Source organism: Spermophilus citellus, assembly GCF_964194105.1.
Source record: "Spermophilus citellus genome assembly, chromosome: 1".
Lineage (NCBI taxonomy): Eukaryota > Metazoa > Chordata > Mammalia > Rodentia > Sciuridae > Spermophilus > Spermophilus citellus.
Genome location: NC_138182.1, coordinates 75,625,666 through 75,648,581, shown reverse-complemented (window position 1 = coordinate 75,648,581; position 22,916 = coordinate 75,625,666). Strand labels below are relative to the sequence as shown.

At 39.7% G+C, this 22,916-nt stretch overlaps 1 protein-coding gene and 1 pseudogene across 11 annotated transcripts in view; both read right to left on the bottom strand.

Annotated features, from left to right (window-relative positions):
* The window catches only part of LOC308656504 (zinc finger MYM-type protein 5-like), a 42,450-nt gene extending 29,483 nt beyond the window's left edge, over positions 1-12,967 (bottom strand). Inside the window, exons 1-4 of one of the 10 annotated variants that reach the window (XM_081307678.1) lie at positions 9,587-10,265; positions 9,198-9,266; positions 5,009-5,072; positions 13-499 (exon numbers count right to left, since the gene is read on the bottom strand). In XM_081307678.1, coding sequence (XP_081163804.1) covers positions 13-499; positions 5,009-5,010 — 489 coding nt within the window. In that variant the 5' untranslated portion in view covers positions 5,011-5,072; positions 9,198-9,266; positions 9,587-10,265. The other 9 variants (XM_081307679.1, XM_081307680.1, XM_081307675.1 and 6 more) reach the window with 9 other exon arrangements.
* Positions 12,968-22,072: 9,105 nt separating this feature from the next.
* Positions 22,073-22,700, bottom strand: LOC308657117 (high mobility group protein B1-like; annotated as a pseudogene). The gene has a single exon. The product of its transcript is annotated as a high mobility group protein B1-like (transcript).
* Between the last annotated feature and the right edge of the window lie 216 nt (positions 22,701-22,916).

Here is a 22,916-nt window from a genome sequence, read left to right as displayed (position 1 = left end):
TCCTGCATTTACCTTACTTCTTGAAAGACTTGAAGTGGAGAAATCCAAATCTTTGGTATTATTTTTAGTTGTAGGAAGTCCCCACTCAGTAAAATTGGAAGAAGTTTTCTCCTCTCCTCCATTTGTTTCTATGTCCTCTTCATCATCAATAACAATTGTTTCACACATACTTCCCTTCTGAGAAGCCAAATCTTTTGAAGGTGGCAGGAACATGGAATGATTTCCTTGTGGTTTTTCATGTTTTGATGATGCCAATATAAAATTTCTTTGATGGGCTATTGTAGAAATTGAAGGAGGTTGTACAGATTCAATAAACACAACATCATCATCATCTTCCACTGATGAGTTTCTAGATCTATTTACTAAAGATCTAACTGGATCACCACGTGCATTTTCTATGTCCATGAGTTTAGCTGCCGTGGCCGTACTCCCTAACAAAGCAGGAATCTGGTTGGTCAATTCTAATCCTCCCACTGAAAAATCATCCATGCCAAAGAACCTGTAGGAGACAGACAAAAGAAAAAAAAAATCCTATTACCTTTTTTTTTCATTAAAATATATGATTTATTACCTCAACATTTAGAGAAAAAAACAAATACTCATTCCAATTTTTCCTCTCCTGTTAAAAAAAAAAAAAAAAAACTTGGTTAAGAGTTTGATGGAGGGCTGGGGATGTGGCTCAAGCGGTAGCGTGCTCGCCTGGCATGCGTGCGGCCCGGGTTCGATCCTCAGCACCACATACAAACAAAGATGTTGTATCCGCCGAAAACTAAAAAATAAATATAAAGAGTTTGATGTAAATTAATTCTGTAACTTTAGGTCTTTTAAAAAATATCTCTTGGGCTGGGGTTGTGGCTCAGCAGTAGAGCACTCACCTTGCACGAGACCCTGAGTTGGATCCTCAGCAGCACATAAAAATAAATAAATGAAATAAAGGTATTGTGTCCATCTACAATTAAAAAATAAATATCTATAAATAAATAAATAAATAAATGGGATATAGCTCAGGTGGTAGAGTGCTTGCCTAGCATGCACAAGGCCATGAGTTCAATCCCCAGCACTAACCAAAACAAAAAAAAAAAAAACAAAAAAAAAAAACCCACATATATATATATATATATATAACACACATACACATATATGTGTGTTTTATGTGTGTGTGTAAGATATTGTGTCTATTTACAATTAAAAGATATTTAAAATAATCTACTCAATTATAGTATTCACTTAAAGCTATTCATCATGATGATAGGTATAATTTAGGTAAACCTAGCTATTAGCTCACAAGTTCTTTTCTTCTCTTTTTTTGGGGATACTGGAGATTGAACCCAGACTTTCATGCATGCTAGATAGGCACTGTACCACAGCAATATATCCCTAGCCCTAGGCCACAAATTCTTTCTTATTTATTAATTTGGTGGTGCTGGGGAACCCAGGGCCTTGTGCATGCAAGGCAAGTGCTCTACCAACTGAGCTACATCCCCAGCCCCCACAAATTCTTAACTATTCTTGTTATACTCAACAAACATGTTTGTGTTACTATTACATAATAAGCTATGATGATGAAGGAAAAAAACCCAGCAGACAATAGTTAAAGAATCTACAAAAATGAGTAACTGAAGGAGCACAGCTCTTAAGCAGATAGGAAAAGAAGATGTGAAATTAACCATATATAAAAATCATTTACATCTTTTTTTTTAAGAGAGAGTGATTGTGTGTGTGTGTGTGTGTGTGTGTGTGTGTGTGAGAGAGAGAGAGAGAGAGAGAGAGAGAGAGAGAGAATTTTTAATATTTATTTTTTAGTTATCGGTGGACACAACATCTTTGTATGTGGTGCTGAGGATCGAAACCGGGCCGCACGCATGCCAGGCGAGTGCGCTACCGCTTGAGCCACATCCCCAGCCCTCATTTACATCTTAATAACAAGGGGCAAAAATAAGTATAACTGGAATGTATATAAGTATGTATCAATGATAGATAGTAAGTCAAAGTAGCTTATACATTGTTAACCTCAATTTTCTGAGAGTAGAAACTCAAAAGAGTGAAAGCAGGTAGAACTATACAGGTATTCAATAATTAGGAAAACTCACTTCACAAGGCAGTATTATTCCATTTAAATGCCTTGTATTGGAATATGCTAACATTTTCATTCTAAAATTTTCTTAATTTTAGTTGATAAGTTACAGTCAATCACGTAATAAGTACTATTTATTATTAATAAGTGTTACACCATTAAATATATTATCTCAGTTAACACTTCCCTTAGTGAGGTAGGAACTATTATTTTTTTTCATAAGCAAACTAAGAATCAGAAGACCAGGCCCAAGTCTTCATGGCTAAAAAAAGTAATCAGGGTTCAAATCCAAGAAATCTAACTGTAAAACCTATTTCATAGCCACCATATTATACGCAATTAATGTAAAAACAATGATTAAGTATTACTTATCTTTTTAAGATGAGCAAATTTTAGCTGGGAGTTTATTTTATTTTAAGTTGTAGGACACAATACCTTTATTTTATTTATTTATGTGGTGCTGAGGTTCGAACCCAATGCCCCCGGCATGCAAGGCAAGGATACTACCACTGAGCCACAATGCCAGCCCCTTGGTTGGGAGTTTAACTCAAAACACAGAACACTTACCTACATGCTTGAGGCCCAGGGTTCAATCCCCAGCACCAACCCCACCCCAGGTATATAAGCACTAGCACTCTCAAACATAAACTTGCATTCTGCTTGTGCACACACAAGATGAGCCAATTCATTACAATAATAAAATCAAAATTAAAATAAAGCAGTTGGGGAGAGTGCCACAGTGCAAGCCTATAATCCCAGCAGCTTGGGAGGCTGAGGCAGGAGGATTCCAAGTTCAAAGCCAGTCTCAGCAATTTATCGAGATCCTTCTTAAAATAAAAAATAGAAAAATGGGCTGGGGAGGTGGCTCAGTGGTTAAGTGCTGCTGGGTTCAATCCCTAATATCCCAAAATAAATAAGATAAAGCAAAGAAGTAACTGCTAGGAGTATAGGTCAATGGTAAAGTGCCTATGTCAGGTCCTGGGTTTGATGCCCAGCAGTACCAAAAAAAAAAAAAAAAAAAAAAGAGAGAGAGAGAGAGAGAGAGAGAGAGAGAGAGAGAGAAAGAGAAGAGACGAACAAATAAACAAATATAAATAATCAGTTTAAAAGTTTGTAAAAGAGGGGTTGGGGTTCTAGCTTAGTGGTAGAGCGTTTGCCTTGCATGCATGAAGCACTGGGTTCGATCCTCAGAACCACATAAAAACAAATAAATAAACTAAAGGTATTGTGTCCATCTAAGAATTATTTTTTTTAAAAGTCTGTAAAACAAACAAAAACTGAAATCACAGTTAATATTCATCCATTAAGCTTATTGGGAGGTTAATTTTCAAGGAAAGAGATTATAATTATATTAACTATATAAACTTAAAAAGGTGGTAAATACATCAATTCTGTCTGACCTTTCATATTTGAATAAACTTATCCTTCTGGAAAAGGGCTGTATCAACTTCACGGTATCCTATTTTGGTTGTTAGGCCCTATTTTCCTCTTCTCACAGAACAAAAAACTAGAAAGGGCATTCTTTTTAATTTACTTTGCTAAGATATCATCCACACATCTTAAAATTCACTCACTTATAGTATATAATGTTTGTTTGTTTTTTATGTTCACAGAATTGTGCAACCATCACAGCAATCAATTTTAGAGAATTCATCACACAAGAAAGAAACTCTATAACCATTGTCCTCTTTCTCCCAGCCCCAATCACTTAATCTACTTTGTGTCTCTATATATTTGCCCATTAGAAAGAGCATTCTTTTTATCTTCAGCTTGCTACAGTCATACAGCTCTGAAAAACTAAAAATTGGTGGTTAGTATTACACCTAGTTTTAAATCAGACTGGGGTCAGTGCAGGTAACTCAGCAGTAGAGTGCATGCTTAGCATGCTAAAGGTTCAGTACCACATTTACAACATGTTCTTCTTCAGCATCTCTGTAGACTCATCATTTCCTAACACATTTTATCAATATAAAAAAGTTCAACTCCAAAGCCAGCTTCATATAAGTGAGTATTTATGCCATAATCATTCTCATTTAAAATCAGAGCTGAGGATATAGCTCAGTTGGTAGAGTGTTTGCCTAGCATGCACAAGGCTCTGGGTTCAAACCCCAGCACCACCAAAAACAAAACAAAACCCACAGACATTATGTTTTTATTAAAAAAACAAAAAACAAACAAACAAAAAAAACCCATAAAATCAGTAATAAAGTACCATGATTCTGAAGGTTACTAACAAATGCAACAAGGTATGAGAAAGAAGAATCAAATGAAACACCACTACAAAGAGCAAGAGAATTATTAAAGTGCCTAGGTATAAAATTACTATCTAGAAATCAATAGCCTGATACGGATTAAGATGGTGGGATGATAATACAACTAACTTCACTGTCTTCCAAAACCCCCCAAACAGTAAAGATCCTACCCACAAGGAAATAAAGAACAAGAAACCAAAGCAATGAAATCTTACAACCTAAAGAGAAAAGGAATAAGTGGTTAATTAAGCTGGTCTGACACAAACTCTTAAATATATGATGGAAAAAAGCTGAGATCATCCTGATTTATACTACAGTTATCAAAGGTCAGATGGGCTAGGATTGTGGCTTAGTGGTAGAACACTTGCCTAGCATGTGTGAGACACTGGGTTCGATTCTCAGCACCACATATAAATTTTTAAAAATCTTAAAAATGTCTTAGAAACTTGTTGTATCAGATTTCCCTGGAAAAGTGTGAGTAAAAGGCTAAAATAAAAAAGCTGGGAGATAGTCCTAGACACTTCCCTCTCATTATGTTGAAAGTGACAACCCTTTCCCTCTTAGCAAAAGTTCTCAAATTCAATTCTTTGGTGAGAATAGAACGTAAGATATTTAAGGTGCACCAAACACAACAAATGCATATGAAATACTCCCTCTCCCATATGATTCTCAAAGAACTCACATCCAGACTTCTATATTCTAGGAAGTAGGCTCTTCTCTGGAAGACTTCTTTCTCAGACTCTTCCCTGTGGATTTAAGAACAGTAAAAAGCAAAGATCTAAATATGACCTACGTAGTTCCCTATCAACTGGCAAAAATTTTATCCTACACCAAAGCTCTAAATTTAAAGTCCTGCCCTCATGCTTGCAGTCTGGCTGGGCACAATTCAGGAGCCACTTGTCAAGCAGGAACGAACTTTATTTTTAGCATGCATGAGGCACCACCCAGCTCTCCAGGAATTCCAGGAGAGCCCAACCGCCACCTTGGCACTCAGCACTCAACCGGCACTCTTAGGTCCTTTTTAAATTTTCCCTGCTCTTGAGGCAGATTGGCTGGGTCACATGGGCGGAGCCAAAAGAGTCCCCCAATGAGCAGCTCCAAGGTCTGAAAGGGCGCAGAAACAGCCCAATGAGCTGTCACTGCAGAGGAACCAATCAGCTGAGCGGGTGGAGCCCGGACCCTCTATCTTGCCTCCTCGGAGTGGTTTGCTCCTTGCTCTGCCACCTGTTGACCAGGCCCCCGCCGGAGGAGACGTGGTGGGCAGCATGGATCCCTTGGCCGCTGAACCGGGCACCCAGACGGGAGCGAGATGCTGGGGCTGCTGAGGGAGGTGGAGATGGGGTGGGCCACCACGAGGGAAGGAGGGGACATGGAGGAGAAGGGGTGGCGGCCTCAACACCCTCACCTCTCACTCTTCCAATTGGCTTTGTAGTCCACAAATTTTTTTTTCTTGGTATTGGGGATTGAACCCAGGAGCACTTAACCACGGAGCCCCATCGCCCCCCCCCCCGCTTTTTTTTTAATTAAAAAAAAATTTGTAAGTTGTAGATGAATACAACATCTTTAAATTTATTTTCAATGTAGTGCCAAGGAACGAACCCAGTGCCTCATGCATGCTGCATAGGCAAGCACTCTACCATTGAGCCACAACCCCGGCACCCCCGCAGTCCCACCACTACTTTTGAGACCGGTCTTGCTAAGTTGCTTAGTGCCTAACTGAATTGCTGAGGATGGCTTTGAACTTGTGATCCTCCTGCCTCAGTTTCTCAAATTGCTGGGATTACACAAATGAACCACCATGTCTGGGTTGTAGTTCACATTTTTTTTAAGTTATACATAGACACAATATCTTTATTTTATTATTATGTGGTAACTAAGGATCAAACCCAGCGCCCCATACACACTGGGTAAGCACTCTACCTCTGAGCCACAACCCCAGCTCCAACAATTCTTAATTATAAGTAGGCTAGCCAAGAATTAGAAGTATTTGGCCTGGGGCTCGGTGGTAGAGAATGTTTGCCTTGCATGTGAGGCACTGGGTTCAATTCTGAGCATCACATATAAATAAATGAAGAAAATAAAGGTCCATCAACATCTAAAAATATATTTTAAAAAAATAAGTATTTCAGCCATAAAGAAGAATGAAATTGTGGCAACTGCCAATAAAGACTATCATGGGGGCCTGGGGATGTGGCTCAAGCGGTGGCCCGGGTTTGATCCTCAGCACCACATACAAACAAAGATGTTGTGTCCACTGAAAACTAAGAAATAAATATTGAAAAATTCTCTCTCTCTCTCTCTCTCTCTCCTCTCTTAAAAAAAAAAAAATACTCCATGTATATATGTCAAAATACATTCTATCGTCATGTATTACTAAAAAGAACAACTACAACAAAAAATAAACACAGAAATGAAACAAAAAAGAATTAAAAGTATTGGGGAAAGCCTCTAATGTGAAATAAGATAAGGAGGAAAAACAAACATGACAGTGCAGAAAAAAGAAAATGAAAAACCACATAACTATCATTAGTACTCTAGATGGATAAGGGATGAGCAAACATCATTAAAAATTTTACATTTCTAATTTTTAAAAATGCCAGGAATTAAACACTTAGTAACAGAATAAACTCAATAAAAGGATTGAAAGATATAACTGAGGAAATCTCAGGAAAAAAAGAGGACACAAATTCTATATACTTACAAGGTTAGGCAGTAGCTCAGGGGTCCAGCACATGCTTAGCGCCTGCCCATGTGCATGCACACATATAGAATCGTAGGCTGGGCTTGGTGGCACATGCTTATAATCCCAACTACTCAGGCTAAGGCAGGAAGGTTCAAGGATAGCCTGGGCAACTAAGCAAGATCCTGCCTCAAAATTTAAAAAAATAAAGAGGGCTGGGGATGTAGGTAGGTGATAGCATGCTTGGTTAGGGTTAGGGTTAGGGTTCAATTACCAGAAGGAAAAATAAAAAGCTATCATTAATTACCATTAACTAAATACATGTGTGTTTACGTATGTGTCCCATAATTTATGGCCCAAGAATTTTACAATCTTCATAACAATCTTGGGAAGATACTTTATTCATTTGTAAAATGTACATAATAAAGGCTCACAGAATAACTGACTTGCCAATGTAAGAGAGCAGAGATTTGAACCTTACTCTGGCTGGCACAAAAAGCAAATTCTCTGCACAACAGCATGGTGTAAATACCTGATGACTTCTGAGAAAAATAGCCTAAGTGCTAATAACTGAGTCAGTGACATATTACCTGGCCAATCTTTTTCTTTTTAGTTCTCATTAATTTCCTTTTCCTACAAGATCCATCATAGCTCTAGAACCACACCCCACATCTCATCATCTCACCAAACTTCTATGGAATCTCCAATGTTACCACTCTAAGAATCCTGTGAAAATTATCCACTTGAAGTAATTTCTGTTCCTAAAAGCTATCCTGACATTGTGTCCTTAAAGAGGTGTGGTTTAGAAGTACTGTGTAAGAAGTTAAACGTAGGGCTGTGAATATAGGTCAGCTATCAGCACGTGTAAGGAAGGCCTTCGCCTCAATTTTCATGAAAGAAAAAAAAAACAGAAAGAAAAAAGAAAGAAGAATAAAACAACTGCAATATGTTTAACTTTGCAGCCAGGCCCAGGAGTTGGGAGCCTGAGAAAGGAGGCCAAGTTCAAGGACAACCTCAACAATTTAGCAAGGCCCAAACCAACCCACTGAGAGGGCCTTAACCAACTCAATGAGATACTGTCTCAAAATACAAAAAAAGACAAAAAGGGCGGGAGATGTAACTCAGTGGTAAAGCACCCTTGGGTTAAGACTCCAGTAACAAAACAAAACAAAACAATTTTAGTTTGCAGGGAGCAACTCCAGCAAAGAGAAGGCTGTAATACTACTACGAAAGCATGGAACATAAGTGAATCACAAAGTTCTTTGTGCTGAACAATAGAAAAATGATCAGTGTTGAAAGGATAAAATGCAGCAGACCTAAGACACAACAGAATCCCACATGATAAAAATAGGAGTTTTTTTTTTTTTAATCATCATTGGTGTTAAAATCATTAACTGAATAGATGATGGAGAATGGAGCATCTGCATTGTATCACAAGGAACACACATTACTTTCTGGTAACAAAGAAAAAGCCCATTAACCATAATGAAGGGACAAGGCAATCACTGCTAATTCAGTAGTAAATGCTACAACTAGATTATGAATTTCCTGATGTGATGCAGCTGGAGTACTGTCAAGGTATATAAATCATCTGGATGTGGTGGCACAGGTCTGTAATCCCAGCAGCTTGGGAGGCCAAGGCAGGAGGGTTGCAAGTACAGAGTCAGCCTCAGCAACCTAGCAAGGCCCAAGGCAACTCAGGGAGACCCTGTCACTAAACGGGAAAAAAAAAAAAATACAAAAAAAGGCTCAGTGGTTAAGCACCCATGGGTTCAATCCCAGGTACCAAAAACAACAACAACAACAAAAATATACATAGATATAGATATAAATCAATCTTCCTCAAATATAATACAAGCAAGTGTTTTCTTTAAATGTTTTATTTTTAATTATTTAAAAACCCAGAAAGAAAAAAATCTATCCACTGGAAAGGAAGACAAAAATGTTAAATGCATTCTATAAAATGGAACAAACAGTCCTATTTTGGAACCCCCTGAGAGAGTAGCAGTTGTGTAAATGCCAGCAGTCATTCCAGTGCTTTCCCGGAGATTATCCTTGCTTGGCTCTGGGGACAGAGGCCACTCAAAATAATTACTCTTTGCCTTCAAGATAACAGAGAGGTAATCTCACAGGAAGAACAACCTACTATTTCACTAAATATATTAAACAAGAAAATGGGATAAAATGACTCAATAGAGATAATTTCTGTATTAATTTCTGCCAAAGCTTCACCAAATTGCCCTGAAGGTGATTCCGGGTCCTAGAGTAGAGGAGATAAAAAATGATTTACAACCAAACTGTGTGGTGCCACCAACTCCTCAACACAAGAGGATGTAAAGGGATAGGTCATGAAGTTACTGCGCGGTTCTGCCAGCCCCGCACGTTGTTGAAAAACTCAAAGAAAACCAAAACCACAACATAGAGACAAAGCTAAACCTGTTTCGTCAAATTACAGAATTCGGGGTGGGGTTGGGTGAGCTGAGCTAAGGGCACCAGGTTAGCTCCTAGGAAGAGAGGGGGCAGGGCAAACGTTGATTCAGCGCCAGCAAGGGATTCGTATTCCCTCCAAAATTTGCTCACCCAACTTCATCCCTGACACTCGAGAACCAATACGCAGAGGGAAGCTCACGTCACCGTTGAGCAGCATTTGCGGCAAGTAGTGGCCCTGGACCCGAGGTTTGTCTGCGGGCAGTTGGCGACTGGCTCCAGGTCCGCCATTAGGAACTCGCCCAAGAAGCCTCGCAGCGCCGGGCAAGATAAGAGCTAAGAAGGGGAACCGGTGGGACAAAAGCAACAATCCTAGTCCCGAAAAACCTGGGGGACGTAGGCTCCAACGACAGGTTAGGAGGGCAGACTCGAGAGCAGCAAAGCCGGCCGGGGTTCCCCCGCAGAAAATAAGGAAAAATACCCCGAGACCTCCCAGCCCACCCCTGGCTACTGCCTCACTCGGCTCGCTCGGCCGCCACCGCACTCACGCAGCCCTCGGGCCGCATCTAAGGTGCCTGTGACAGGAGCGCCGCCCCAAAGAGCCGCTGAGGCCCCTACGCGGTAGCGGCTACGGAGGCCGCACCAAAGGGTATCAAGCCCGAAACGGTGGGACGCTCAGGAGACTGCCCTCACCCTTCTCCGCCTCCTCCTTAGGAGGCTGCGTCGCTTCTAGCCAGCCCCACTCTCCACGGCCCTCAAAGCGGGGATAAGCCTCGCGGGTTCTGGCTACGGCTCCGCGGAATGAAATCTCCCCTCCCCTGACCCACCCCCTTCGGCAACACGTACTTACAGATTCCAGTGGCGGCTTTAGCGCTGGTAATAAGAAGGCGGAGGCGCAATACGAACGAACCCCCATATGCTCCGCCCTCCGCATGCTCATTGGCTGCGGTCGGAGACAAGCCTGGGTGCCTCGGGCACGCTCATTGGTTACACTGGCCTTCCTTCAGGACACCCCTCGTGGGGAGGTCCGAACGACTGTCCCTCAGTTGCGGGCCACACCTCCTGCTCTGCCGTTCCATTCCCCCACCAATGGTCTTCCGCGGCTCCCGCCGCGTCCCTTCTCCTAGCCGCTGCCGCCACGCCCCGCCCCCACCCACCTGGTCCGGCTGTGTTCTGGAGCCGGGAATTCGCTGCCTGGCTCCGTCACTGGGCCGCTGACTCTCAGAGCCGGGACAGCCGGGAGCAATTGAAGCGGGGTCACTTGTCCTCGCGCCCGGGCTCCAGGCCGTCGCCTCGGCTCGAGGAGAGATGCGGCCTCGATGCCCCAACGTTCTCTGTCCAGTCCCTGGAAGGCTCCAGCGAGGGAGGACGCCCGGGATAACTAGAGCGAGGATGAGGGGGAGGTCGGGAACGCCGCTTAAGTAGGTACCTGAGCATCGAGGAGGCCCCTCCTCCCTCGCCTCGCCCCGGTGGGGAACAGTCCCCTCACTTCCCGTCCTGGTTGCAGCAAGAGGAGACGACGTCCTCCATTTTGTTGGAACTGCTGGGGGAACCTGGGGCCCATTCAGAACCGAACCCCATGGGACTGGGAAACTTGTCCACGAGCAGCCCCAACTGGACTCTGGTTCGGCGGAGGGAACGGCTACCACTTGAGTAGTACGAGTCCGCGTGGCCATGATGGGCCATCATGACCAGGGGGAGACCCGGACGCCGCTGCCCACTTCCATCAGCCAAGATGGAGGGAGCTGTGGGCTCCCCCGAGCGGCTCTTCTTCCCGCCAGAAGGACCAACCTGTCCAGGGGTGTCTCAGTGTCGCTGGCGCGGAAACCTGGGCGTTGGCCTTCCCACAACTCCACCATTGCCTAGTCCTCAAGGATTGATGGAGGCCGCACTCAAACGCCTGCTCCATCGCTTCTCCGCCCGCGGAGAGACCCGGGCCACCTCCACGAGGGTCCAGTTGTTCCTCGTCTACGCCTTACGCCATGTTGTGGATTTGCAAGACTCCATGTAAAGATGAAAATGATGACTCTTGCCCTGGCGGTTCTTGGTGGGACTACGACTGACGGCGTTAGGTTGGAATGAATTTGGTGAAATACCAAGTTGCTGTGTAATGTCTGGAAATAGGATTTAAAAAAAAAAGAAACATTGTTTCCCCTCTTATTATGCCCTCCAAGGTATGATAAAGACTCAGGCTTATTCAATGACAGTCATACACAAACCACTTAATACATGCTTATTCATGGATTATTAGCAAGTGTGCAGGTTAAGCCTTCGTATGTTGCTTGATGCTGTATTTCTTGGATGTTCTCGGGAGAATGTCAGCATTTTTTTTAAGTCTTCAATTAATGGTTGGAAAAATGTACTAAATATGTGTATTAAAGGAAAGGGCAAATTTTTAATGACTGTTAAGCATTTGTAGGTACAAAGCCAGATATACAATGAATTTACAGAGAAAAACTCCATAAAGTCTGCCAGAGATTTTAAATCTTAGGCTTAGTAGCCACAAGTCATGTATTTTCTGAAGTCCTATTTTTGTTAAAGTTCTCTATTCAAAGATTAAAAGTTGATAAAATTTGTTTTCCCTGATAATGACAAGTTTAGAAATGGCAACTGTCACCTCAGTATGCTGTGCTTTCAGGAAGTTGCCTTAGTTTTTCTAGTGCTATAACAGAATATTACAGTTTCAGATGGTGAATTATAAACTATAGAAGTTCATTTAGCTAATGGTTCTGTAGGTTGTGAACTCCAAGATCATGGTGCTCCATCTGGTGAAGGTTTTATGACTATCACAACTGCTTAAGAAAGGACAGGGACAAAAGCACACACCAGCTGGGCATGGTGGCCCACATCTGTAATACCAGTGACTGGGAGGCTGAGGCAAGAGGATTGCAAGTTCAAGGCCAGCCTGGATAACTTAGTGAGACCCTTTCTCAAAATCAAAATAATTGGGGGGATAGGGTTGTGGCTCAGTTGTCCAGTGCTTCCTGGCATGTGTGAAGCACTGGGTTTGATCTTCAACACCACATTAAAAGTAAATAAAATAAAGCTATTATGTCCATCTATGACTAAAAATATTTTTTAAAAAAGAGTTGGGGATGTAGCTCAGTGGTAGAGTTCCATCCCCAGTACCACAAAAATAAATAAATAAATTTAATATCATAAAATTATTTTCCACTCTGGTACCTGAACTGACCTGAGCAAACTAAAGAGACAATATGAACTGTGGAATGAGATGGACATCATTATCCTAAGTACACATAGGAAGACACAATTGGTGTGACTCTACTTTGTGTACAACCAGAAATAGGAAAAATTGTGCTCTATATGTGTAATATGAATTGTAATGTATTCTGCTGTCATACATAACAAATTTAAATTTAAAAAAAAAGGATGTATGTGAACTACATTTTGCTTTCCAGAGAAGACTGGCACTTACATTCTATTTGTGTTAATTATCATGCTGTCGCAGTCTCTTATGTTCTCTCAGCCTCACTTCCTATTTCATAATATAGAATAATAAAGGATGTTGGAAAGTCGAAACTGGAAAACATTTGTGTCTGTGTTAAATAGCAACAAGAACACATGCAATTTGTTATAAATTTCTTGATAATCTCAAGCTAATGTGAAGGCAGAGTAACACTGTGACCAATAGCACACAATCTTTGGAGCCAGGTGGTCTGCCTTTGAATCTTTATTACCATCTAGGGAGTTTCCCAAATTAATTTCTATGAAAAATACAATGTGTATTAAATGATAAGCAGTAAAACATGGTATTTGAAGTTAACAAGATTATTATTATTATTTGGCAAACCACATATTGTTTTATTCACTGTTTCTCTGAATTACAAAGTGTCAGCCCTAGGCTAAGACCCCTAGAGGGCACAGAGGTAACTGACAGCCCCAGTCCTCCAGGGTAGAGAGGAAGCAATAGAAAGAGGTGATGCTCTGTTGCTTCTCCCAAGGTAAGCCCCTACATCCTTGAATTAGGTCCAAAGTGTGTGGAAGCAGGTTGTCATGCTAACGAGTGGACTCAGGCAGAAGTGTTCTTCCCACTTGGTGGCCCCCTGAGTGTGATTGCTGATTAGGGAGCCAGATGTAAAATGATAACCGATGTTTATAGGAGTCCTTTTTCCTGGTAGTGGCAGTGAAGTGTCTTGGTTTTGCCCCAATCTGCTGTATAACCTTCCCTTCTATGGGCCTCTGTCTCCAGTTCTATAACCCCATGGGGCTGGACTAGATGATCTCTCTGAGCCTTTCAAATTTAATAGTTCAAGACTTCTAACAAATTTATTATTAAAACTCAATAATATGGTGCTGGGGTTGTGGTTCAGTGGTAGAGCACTTGCCTAGTATGTGTGAGGCACTGGGTTCGATCCTTGGCACCACATAAAAAATAAAGGTACTGTGTCCATCTATAACTAAATTAAAAAAAAAAACAAAACTCAATAATAACTGCAATAATTGGGGCTGGGGATGTGGTTCAAGCGGTAGCGCGCTCGCCTGGCATGTGTGCGGCCCGGGTTCGATCCTCAGCACCACATACAAACAAAGATGTTGTGTCCGCCGAAAACTAAAAAAAAAATAAATATTAAAAAATTAAAAAAAAAATAACTGCAATAATTGTTTAGAACCTAGAACAACTAAAGTTATTTGACCGTGGGGACTAGTATTTTACCACTGACATTGTTTAAAATTGCTCCAACATAATGATAATAAAAATTAAATTCCCTGCAAACAATGCACCTCCTAATTAACAGCTTCCACATCATTTGTTCTTGGCATTATATATTTATATACATATGTGAACATCTATGTATATAAACAAACATAAACATAGATTTTTTAAATTAAATTTAATTTTTTAAAATACACGACAGCAGTGGAAAGCATTACAATTCTTATTACACATATAGGGCACAATTTTTCATATCTCTGTATATAAAGTATGTTGACACCCAATTCAAGTCTTCATACATGTACTTTGTATATTGATGTCCATCACATTCCACCATCCTTGCTAATCCCCTGCCCCCTCCCTTTCCCTCTCATTCCTCTTCCCTATCTAGAATTCATCTATTCCTCTCCATCCCTACCATACTATGAGTCAGCCTCCTAATATCAGAGAAAACATTCGGTATTTGTTTTTTGGGGATTGGCTGACTTCACTTAGCATTATCTTCTCCAATGCTATCCATTTACCTGCAAATACCATGATTTTACCTGCAAATGCCATGATTTTCATAGACTTAAATATGGTAATGTGTACATATAAAATAAAGGACTGTGAGAGGCACATTACAATCAACCAAGCAAGAAGATTAAACTCTCATCACATACATGTACCTAGCAGATGCTGCTTATGGTGAGTTGATGGGTACCCCCCTCAAAAACATCACCCAGAACCTGTGAAAGAGATCTTTTTTGGGAAAAAAAAATGTCCTTGCAGATATAATTAAGTGTCTTGAGATGAGGCCATCTTGTATTAGGGTGGACCTTAAGACCAATCAATGATAAGTGTCCTTATAAGAGAACACACAAAGGAGAAGGCCATGTGAAGACAAAAGCAGAGTAGACTTTGATGCTGCCACAAGTCAAGGAATGTCTGAAGCCATCAGAAGTTGAAAGAGGCAAGAAATAATTCTTACCTAGAGCCTGTGGAAGGAGCATGGCTCTGTTGGTAACTTGATTTCAGACTTCTGGCTTCCAGAACTATGAGAGAATAAACAGAAGCCATCAAGTTTGTTGTAGTTTTTTTTTTTTTTTTTAAAGAGAGAGTGAGAGAGGAGAGAGAGAGAGAGAGAGAGAGAGAGAATTTTTTTTAAAATATTTATTTATTTTTTAGTTCTCGGCGGACACAACATCTTTGTTGGTATGTGGTGCTGAGGATCGAACCCGGGCCGCACGCAAGCCAGGCGAGCGCGCTACCACTTGAGCCACATCCCCAACCCTTGTTGTAGTTTTTATTAGCAACTGTAGGAAACTCACACACCATTATTGTAGAACTATACAGGAAAAGAAAAAATAGAATAAAAACACTAGGTAAATCAGCCAACAGTTTTTTTTTTGTTGTTGTTGTTGTTGTTGTTGTTTTGTTTTGTTTTTGTTTTTTTAACCAGGAATTAAACCCAGGAGTGCTCAATCTCTGAGCCACATCCTCAGCCCTTTTAATTTTTTGAGACAGGGTCTCATCAAATTGCTTATGTCCTTGCTAAATTGCTAAGGCCTGGTTTGAATCTTCAGTCTTCCTGCCTCAACCTCCTGAGTTGCTGGGATTACAGGCATAAACCACAATACCCAGTTCAACAAACAGTTTTATTTGAAAGTTTTTGTTTGTTTGTTTTTGTTTTTGTGCTAGGGATTAAACCTATGGCCTTGTGCGTGCAAGGCAAGCACTCTACCAAGTGAGCTATATCCCCAGACCTATTTGAAAGTTTTAATATACTCTCCTCATAAACTGATAGACTAAGCAGATTAAAAACCAAGATGAGGCAAAAATCTGAATAATTGAGTTTTTAATATATGTAGATAATTATACAATTAACAAATAGAAAAATATATACACTTATAGTACCCATATTATTAGCTGGGGATGGTTATTTGGTTACTCTAAAACACAGTTCATTAAAAATAACAAGATAGATTTAGTTTTAACAGTAATGGGGATTGAACCCACTACCTCACATATGCTAGGTGAGCACTTTACCACTGAGCTACATCTCTGGCCCTTTATATTTTATTTTTGAGTCTATATTGATTGCTTAGTCCTTGAACTTGGTATCCTCCTGCCTCAGCCACCTGAGCACCTTGAATTACAGGCATATAAATTCTTAATTTTTTCTTGTCAATTTTTAGGGTAAGAAATTGTTGCCTCAGTTATTTCAATGGTGACTGTTTTGGGTTTCTGTGGTAGTGTTCCCCAAAGGCACATTTTGATTGGAGGCTTGGTTCACAGGGCAACTCTATTGGGAATGGCAGAACCTTTGGAAGGTGGATCCTAATGGAAGCTCCTTAGGTCATTGTGTAGAAGGTAGTTTTAGTGAGAGGGTTGTTATAAAAGGAGAAGCCTGGCCCTTGCCTGCTCTTTTCTCTCTGCTCTTGTTTGGGATGTGACTGCTTATTCCTTCATGTGCCTCCACCATTATGTGCCACTACCCAACAACCTCACCAGTGGTAAGAACAATGTCTACCCTCAATCTTAGACTTTGAATTTCCAAAACCAGGAGCTAAATAAACCTTCTTTTCACTGGGCGTGTTGGCACATACCTATAATCCAAGCAACCTGGAGGCTGAGGCAAGAGGATAGAAAATTTAAGGCCATCCTCAGCAATTTAGCCAGGCCCTCAGCAACTTAGCAAAATCCTGTCTCAAAAAATAAAAAGGGCTGGAATGTAACTCAGTGGTAAATGGCCTCTGGGTTTAATCCCCAGTACCAAAACAAAACAAAACAAGAACAACAACAACAAAAAAACCTGTCTATTTATCTATATATAATATATATTAAATAGGAACTGGATTTAAAAAGAACTTAGATGTACAATGATCAGATTCATTGTGGAGCTCTTATAGAGCCAACAAAGCAAAAAAAAAAAAAAAAAAAAAAGCATGGGGAAATTGGAATACAAGTAGGATATTTCATAATATGAAGGCGTTTTTAGAAAATTTGTTATGGGTGAGACTAACATAATACATAAGAAAAAGTTATTAATTTTTAGAAATACATTCTGATATATTTCTATTTCAGATACTGAAATCTGAGGTTTATTTTAAAATTCGTCAGAGATAAAAGGAGAGACATAAAATATGGATGCAGCAAGACTAGAAAAATTGTTACCAATTTAGAATCTGGGTAGTAAGTATAGAGATTCATTACACTAATCTCTGTGCTTTTGTGATTAAAGCTTTCATGATATAATATTGAAATATTACAATAAAAATTTATATATATAAGGCTGGGGTTGTGACTCAGTGCTTGCCTTGCATGCAGAAGGCACTGGGTTCGATCCTCAGCACCACATAAAATAAATAAATAAAGGTACTGTGTTCATCTATAACTTAAACAAAACGACAAAACGAAACAAAACAAAACAAAAAACTATTAAAACAAGAAACCTTGAAATGCTTTTAAAATTTTATATATATATTGTAGTGCTGGAAATCAAACATAAGGCCTCATGCATATTAATTACATACTCTACCACAGAGCTATATATCCAGGCCAAAATTCAAAAATTTTAAAGATGGTTAAGACAGATGGAGCATTTAAAGATATATCTATTTAGTCAGGCAGGTGGAACATATCTGTAATCCCAGCAACTCAGGAAGCTGAGGCACAAGATGGTCTGTTCAAACCAGCCTGGGCAACTTAGTGAAAGGGCTGGAAGTGTAGCTCAGTGATAAAGCACCCTGCATTCAATTTTCAGTACTGAAAAAGAAAAGAAAGATACATATATGAAGAGTTCCATAAGGTGAAATGAAACCCCTCTCTCTCACCGTGCACGAAATTCAACTCAAAGTGGATAAAAGATTTAGGCACTAGAACAGAGACTCTGCCCCTAATAAAAGAAAAAGTAGGACCAAATTTTCACCATGTTGGCTTACATACTGACTTACTTAACAAGACTCCTAAAGCACAAGAAGTAAAATCAAGAACAATAAATGGGATGGATTCAAACTAAAAAGCTTCTTCACAGCAAAGGAAACAACCAATAATATGAAGAAAGCTTACAGAATGGGAGCAAATCTTTACCATATGCACCCCAGATGGAGCATTAATCACCAAGATATATAAAGAACTCAAAAAATTTAACACTGGGCTGGGATTGTGGCTCAGCGGTAGAGTGCTCGCCTAGCACGGGCGAAACCCGGGTTCGATCCTCAGCACCACATAAAAATAAAGGCATTGTGTTGTGTCCATCTATACCTAAAAAATAAATATAAAAAAATAAATAAATTTAACACTAAAAAAACAAATAACCCAATCAATAAATGGGCTAAGGAACTGAACAGACACTTCACAGAGGAAGAAATACAATCGATCAACATATATATGAAAAAATGTTCAACATCTCTAGCAATTAGAGAAATGCAAATCAAAACCTCTCTAAGATTTCATCTCACTCCAGTCATAATGGCAATTGCCAAGAATATAAGCAAATATAAGTGTTGGCGAGGATGTGGGGGAAAAGGTTCATTTATGCACTGCTGGTGGGAATGCAAATGGGTGCAACCCCTCTGGAAAACAGTATGGAGATTACTCAGAAAACTTTGACTGGAATCATCATTTGTCCCAGTTATCCCACTCCTCAGTTTATACTCAGAGGACTTAAAATCAGTATACTACAGTGACACAGCCACATCAATGTTTATAGTAGCTCAACTCACAGTAGCTAAACTATGAAACCAAACTAGGTGCCTTTCAACAGATGAATGAATAAAGAAAAAGAAAGAAGAATGAAATTATGGCATTTGCCAGTAAATGGATGGAGCTGAAGAATATCATGCTAAGCAAAATAAGCCAATTCCAAAAACAAAGGCCAAATGTTTTCTCTGATACACGAATGCTAATTCACAATGGGAAGTAGGGAAGAATAGAGGTATTTCGGATTAGGCAGATAGTACTTTGGATCAGGAAAGATAGTAGAATGAATTGGACATTATTACCCTGTATGCATATATGACTACATGACCATTGTGATTCTACATCATGTACAACCAGAAGAATCAGAAATTGTACTCCATTTACGTATACTACGTCAAAATGCATTTTACTGTCATGTATAATTAATTAAAACAAATTAAAAAAAAGAGTTCCAGAAGGAAAAATTAGAATTAGAGTGAGGCAAAATGAAAAGGTTATACTTGAAATTTTTCCCCAAGTTTAAAAAAATGAAATGCATCGGGCTGGGATTGTGGCTCAGCGGTAGAGCGCTTGCCTAGCATGGGCAGGATCCAGGTTCGATCCTCAGCACCACATAAAAATAAAGGAATTGTGTTGTGTCCATCTATACCTAAAAAAAAAGAAAAGAAAAGAAAAAAGAAATGCATCAACAGAATAAAAAAATCACACTTAGTTCTGAACAGAGTAATTAAAACCAAATTATCCTAGACAATCATGGTCAAATGGCAGAATATCTAAGACAAATTATTTTTTTTCAGTGCTGGGGATCAAGTGCAGATCTTCAAACATTCTAGACAAGGGCTCTCATCCCTAGCCTGAGAAAAAATTTTAAGGAGCAAAATTTTTAAAGAAAAAATTTAAGTGTCTGTTTATACAAAAAGTTAAATTAGATATAAAGTATCAGATATGATACATATCTGGTTACAATTCAGTAGTATGTTGAATGTGCAAAAAGAAAATACTGGTCAATTTTGAATTTTATTCATAGTTAAATGATGCTTTCAAGAGAGGACGCAGATGAACACTTTTTATGACAAACAGAACTGAGGAGTTTACCTTGAAAAGATCCTCTCTGAAAGAAATGAGATTCATTTGTTCCTCAGTATCTATGATTCCAAGACCCCCCTTCAGTATTAAAATCCACAGATGCTCAAGTCCCTTATATAAAGTTGCATAGTATTTGCATTTTTCATATCTCTCATATACTTTAAATCTTCTCTAGATGATTTATAATACTTGATACAATGTAAATACTATGTACATAGTCATTATACTGTGTTATTTAGCAAATAATTACACAACAAATGTCTGTACAAGTTTAGTACAGATGCCATCTTTTTAAAAATTTTTTGTTTGTTTTAGTTGTAGATGGACACAATACTTTCATTTTATTTATTTATTTTTATATGGTGTTGAGGATTGAACCCAGTGCCTCACACGTCCTAAGCAAGCACTCTACCACTGAGTCACAACCCCAGCCCCCAGGTGCCATTTTTTTCCTGAATATTTTCCACCTGGGTTGGCTGAATCCAGGGATGTGGAGCTAAGGGATATGGAGGGCAGACTGTATTTCAATATCTAGGAATTTTTAACAAGAACAAAGAGTAAGAATTCAGGAAGCAATGGTAAACACAAACATTAGTATATATGTTGGATCATCTAAATAATCATGTTGTCTATATAAAGAAAGTATAATAAGAATAATTTAATTTGAGGAAAATTAAAATGAAGATAACCTCTATCAAAATAAAGGATCCTGGTAATGACATGGGCAGATTAGTATTAATTGATGCTAAAATCACTAGTTAAAAAGTTGATAGAAAATTTTATAAAGGATGGTTCAGGCTGATAGCACTTGTGCTGGTATCAATTTATTGCCTCTTGGTTTCAAATTCCCCCCTTTTGCCAACCGTATGAAAGTGATCTGGGTACTTTACATATTTCCCTTTTTGCCATGCAATGTTAATTTTTTTTTTTTTTTTTTTTTTGTCAGAAGGAGGGAAGGGAAGAAAGAGAGAAAACACTGCAGGAAGCAAAGTATTGTTTCCTGGTGTAGTTACTTGTTTACCAGCACCCCCGAAGTGCTTGTAGCTTGTACAGGACCAAGCTTCAGCAGCTGCAGCTGAGAGGGTTGGCCAGCAGCATCAGGCAGCCAGCAGCTTCCCTGGGAACCCATCTTTCCAAGGAGTTTTGTATTGGAATGCCTCTGGTGAGACACCTCCCCATTAACTTCCCCAGGCACTAAAGAGTAGATTTTCAACAAGTTTCTGATGCTGGATTTTCAGAAGTCCCACTAGTACAACACAGGGTTTCTTTTAAGTCCTGTGAGCGGATTTCTGGAAAGTTTTACTGTTGTAGCACCACAATTATTTCTCTGCCAGTCCATGCACCGTACAACAAAATTTGACTCTTCTCCCTGTCAGTGAGTTACCTTCCTTGGATACTCTACCTCAGTCCTCATAAAGAGTGTCCACTCTTGGCTGAGTGCGGTGGTGTATGCCTATAATCCCAGAAACTCAGGAGGCTGATGCAGGAGGATCTCAAGTTCAAAGCCAGCCTCAGCAATTTAACGAGACCCTGTCTCAATAAAACATAAAAATGGGTTGGAAACATAGCTCAATGGTTAAGTGCTCCTGGGTTTAATCTCTGGTACCAAAAAAAAAAAAAAAAAAAAAAAGAGTATCCACTCTTAATATCTCTTATTCCTATACAGATGATCCCCAACTTAAGATGTTTTGATTTCCTGGTTTTCAACTTTACAATGGTGTAAAATTTATATACATCCCATAGAAATTATACTTTGAATTTTTTAATAAAAAATTGTATTTACTTAGAAGCATTCAGAATGTCAACAAAACAGCTGCAACTTTTTTTGTAATTAAAGAGTGGTATTCAGTTAATAGAAAAACAATTATTTAGTATAAGCTGCATCAGAGACAATTGAAGATGAAAAACTACCGTCCCCATGTGCACCAACAAGAACCTGCTTTAAATCTCCATGCCAATTTACAACCCCCATACTGTACCAGGCAAGGTTGGTGGCTATTGAAAATACCACCAGGACAGGGATATCTAAAGACACATTCGATAGTGTGTTAACCATACAAAAAAAGACACTGTAAAGTTTCAAAACAAATCTTACACAGCCTTACATTTCAATTTTTTTCTTTAAAAGGAGTGAATTGTGTACAGGGGGGTTAAATGCTTTATAGACAAGAAAAAAAAACTGCGCTAGAACCAACTCATTCATCATCATCTTCTTCTTCATATTCATCTTCATCTTCCTCCTCCTCCTGATCCTCTTCATCTTCCTCCTCTTCCTTCTTTTTCTTGCTTTTTTCAACCTTGACAACTCCCTTTTTTTTGCTGCATCAGGTTTTCCTTTAGCTCCATAGGCAGCAATATCCTTTTTGTATTTTTCCTTCAGCTTAGCAGCTTTCTTTTCATAAGGCTGCTTACCATCTACAGTAGTGTTATTCCACATCTCTCCTTTGCAACATCACCAATGGGTAAGGCAGGATGTTCTCCCTTGATTTGGGGGCGCAACTCAGAACAGAACAAGAAGAAGGTCGATGGGGGCCTCTTAGGTGCATTAGGATCCTTGAACTTCTTTTTTGTTTCCCCTTTAGGAGGGATGTAGATTTTCATTTCTCTTTCATAATAGGCCTTGTCTGCCTTTGCCAGGTCTTCAAATTTTCCTTTCTCTTTAGCAGACATTGTCTTCCACCTCTCTGAGCACTTCTTAGAAAACGCTGAGAAGTTGACTGAAGCATCTGGGTGTTTCTTCTTGTGCTCCTCCCTGCAAGTTTGCACAAAGAATGCATATGATAACATTTTGCCTCTCGGCTTCTTAGGATCTCCTTTGCCCATGTTTAGTTATTTTTCCTCAGCGAGGCACAGAGGCACAGAGTCGCCCAGTGCCCAGTGCCCATCCGGCTCTCACTTGCCCTGGCACTGTCTCCATGGAGCTCAATGTACTGCAATGGCTGTGAGAGATATATTTTGAATTTTGATCTTTTCCCAGGTGCTATAATTTGGATCTTGAATGTCCCCCAAAGGTCTTTGTATTGAAGACTTGGTCCCCAG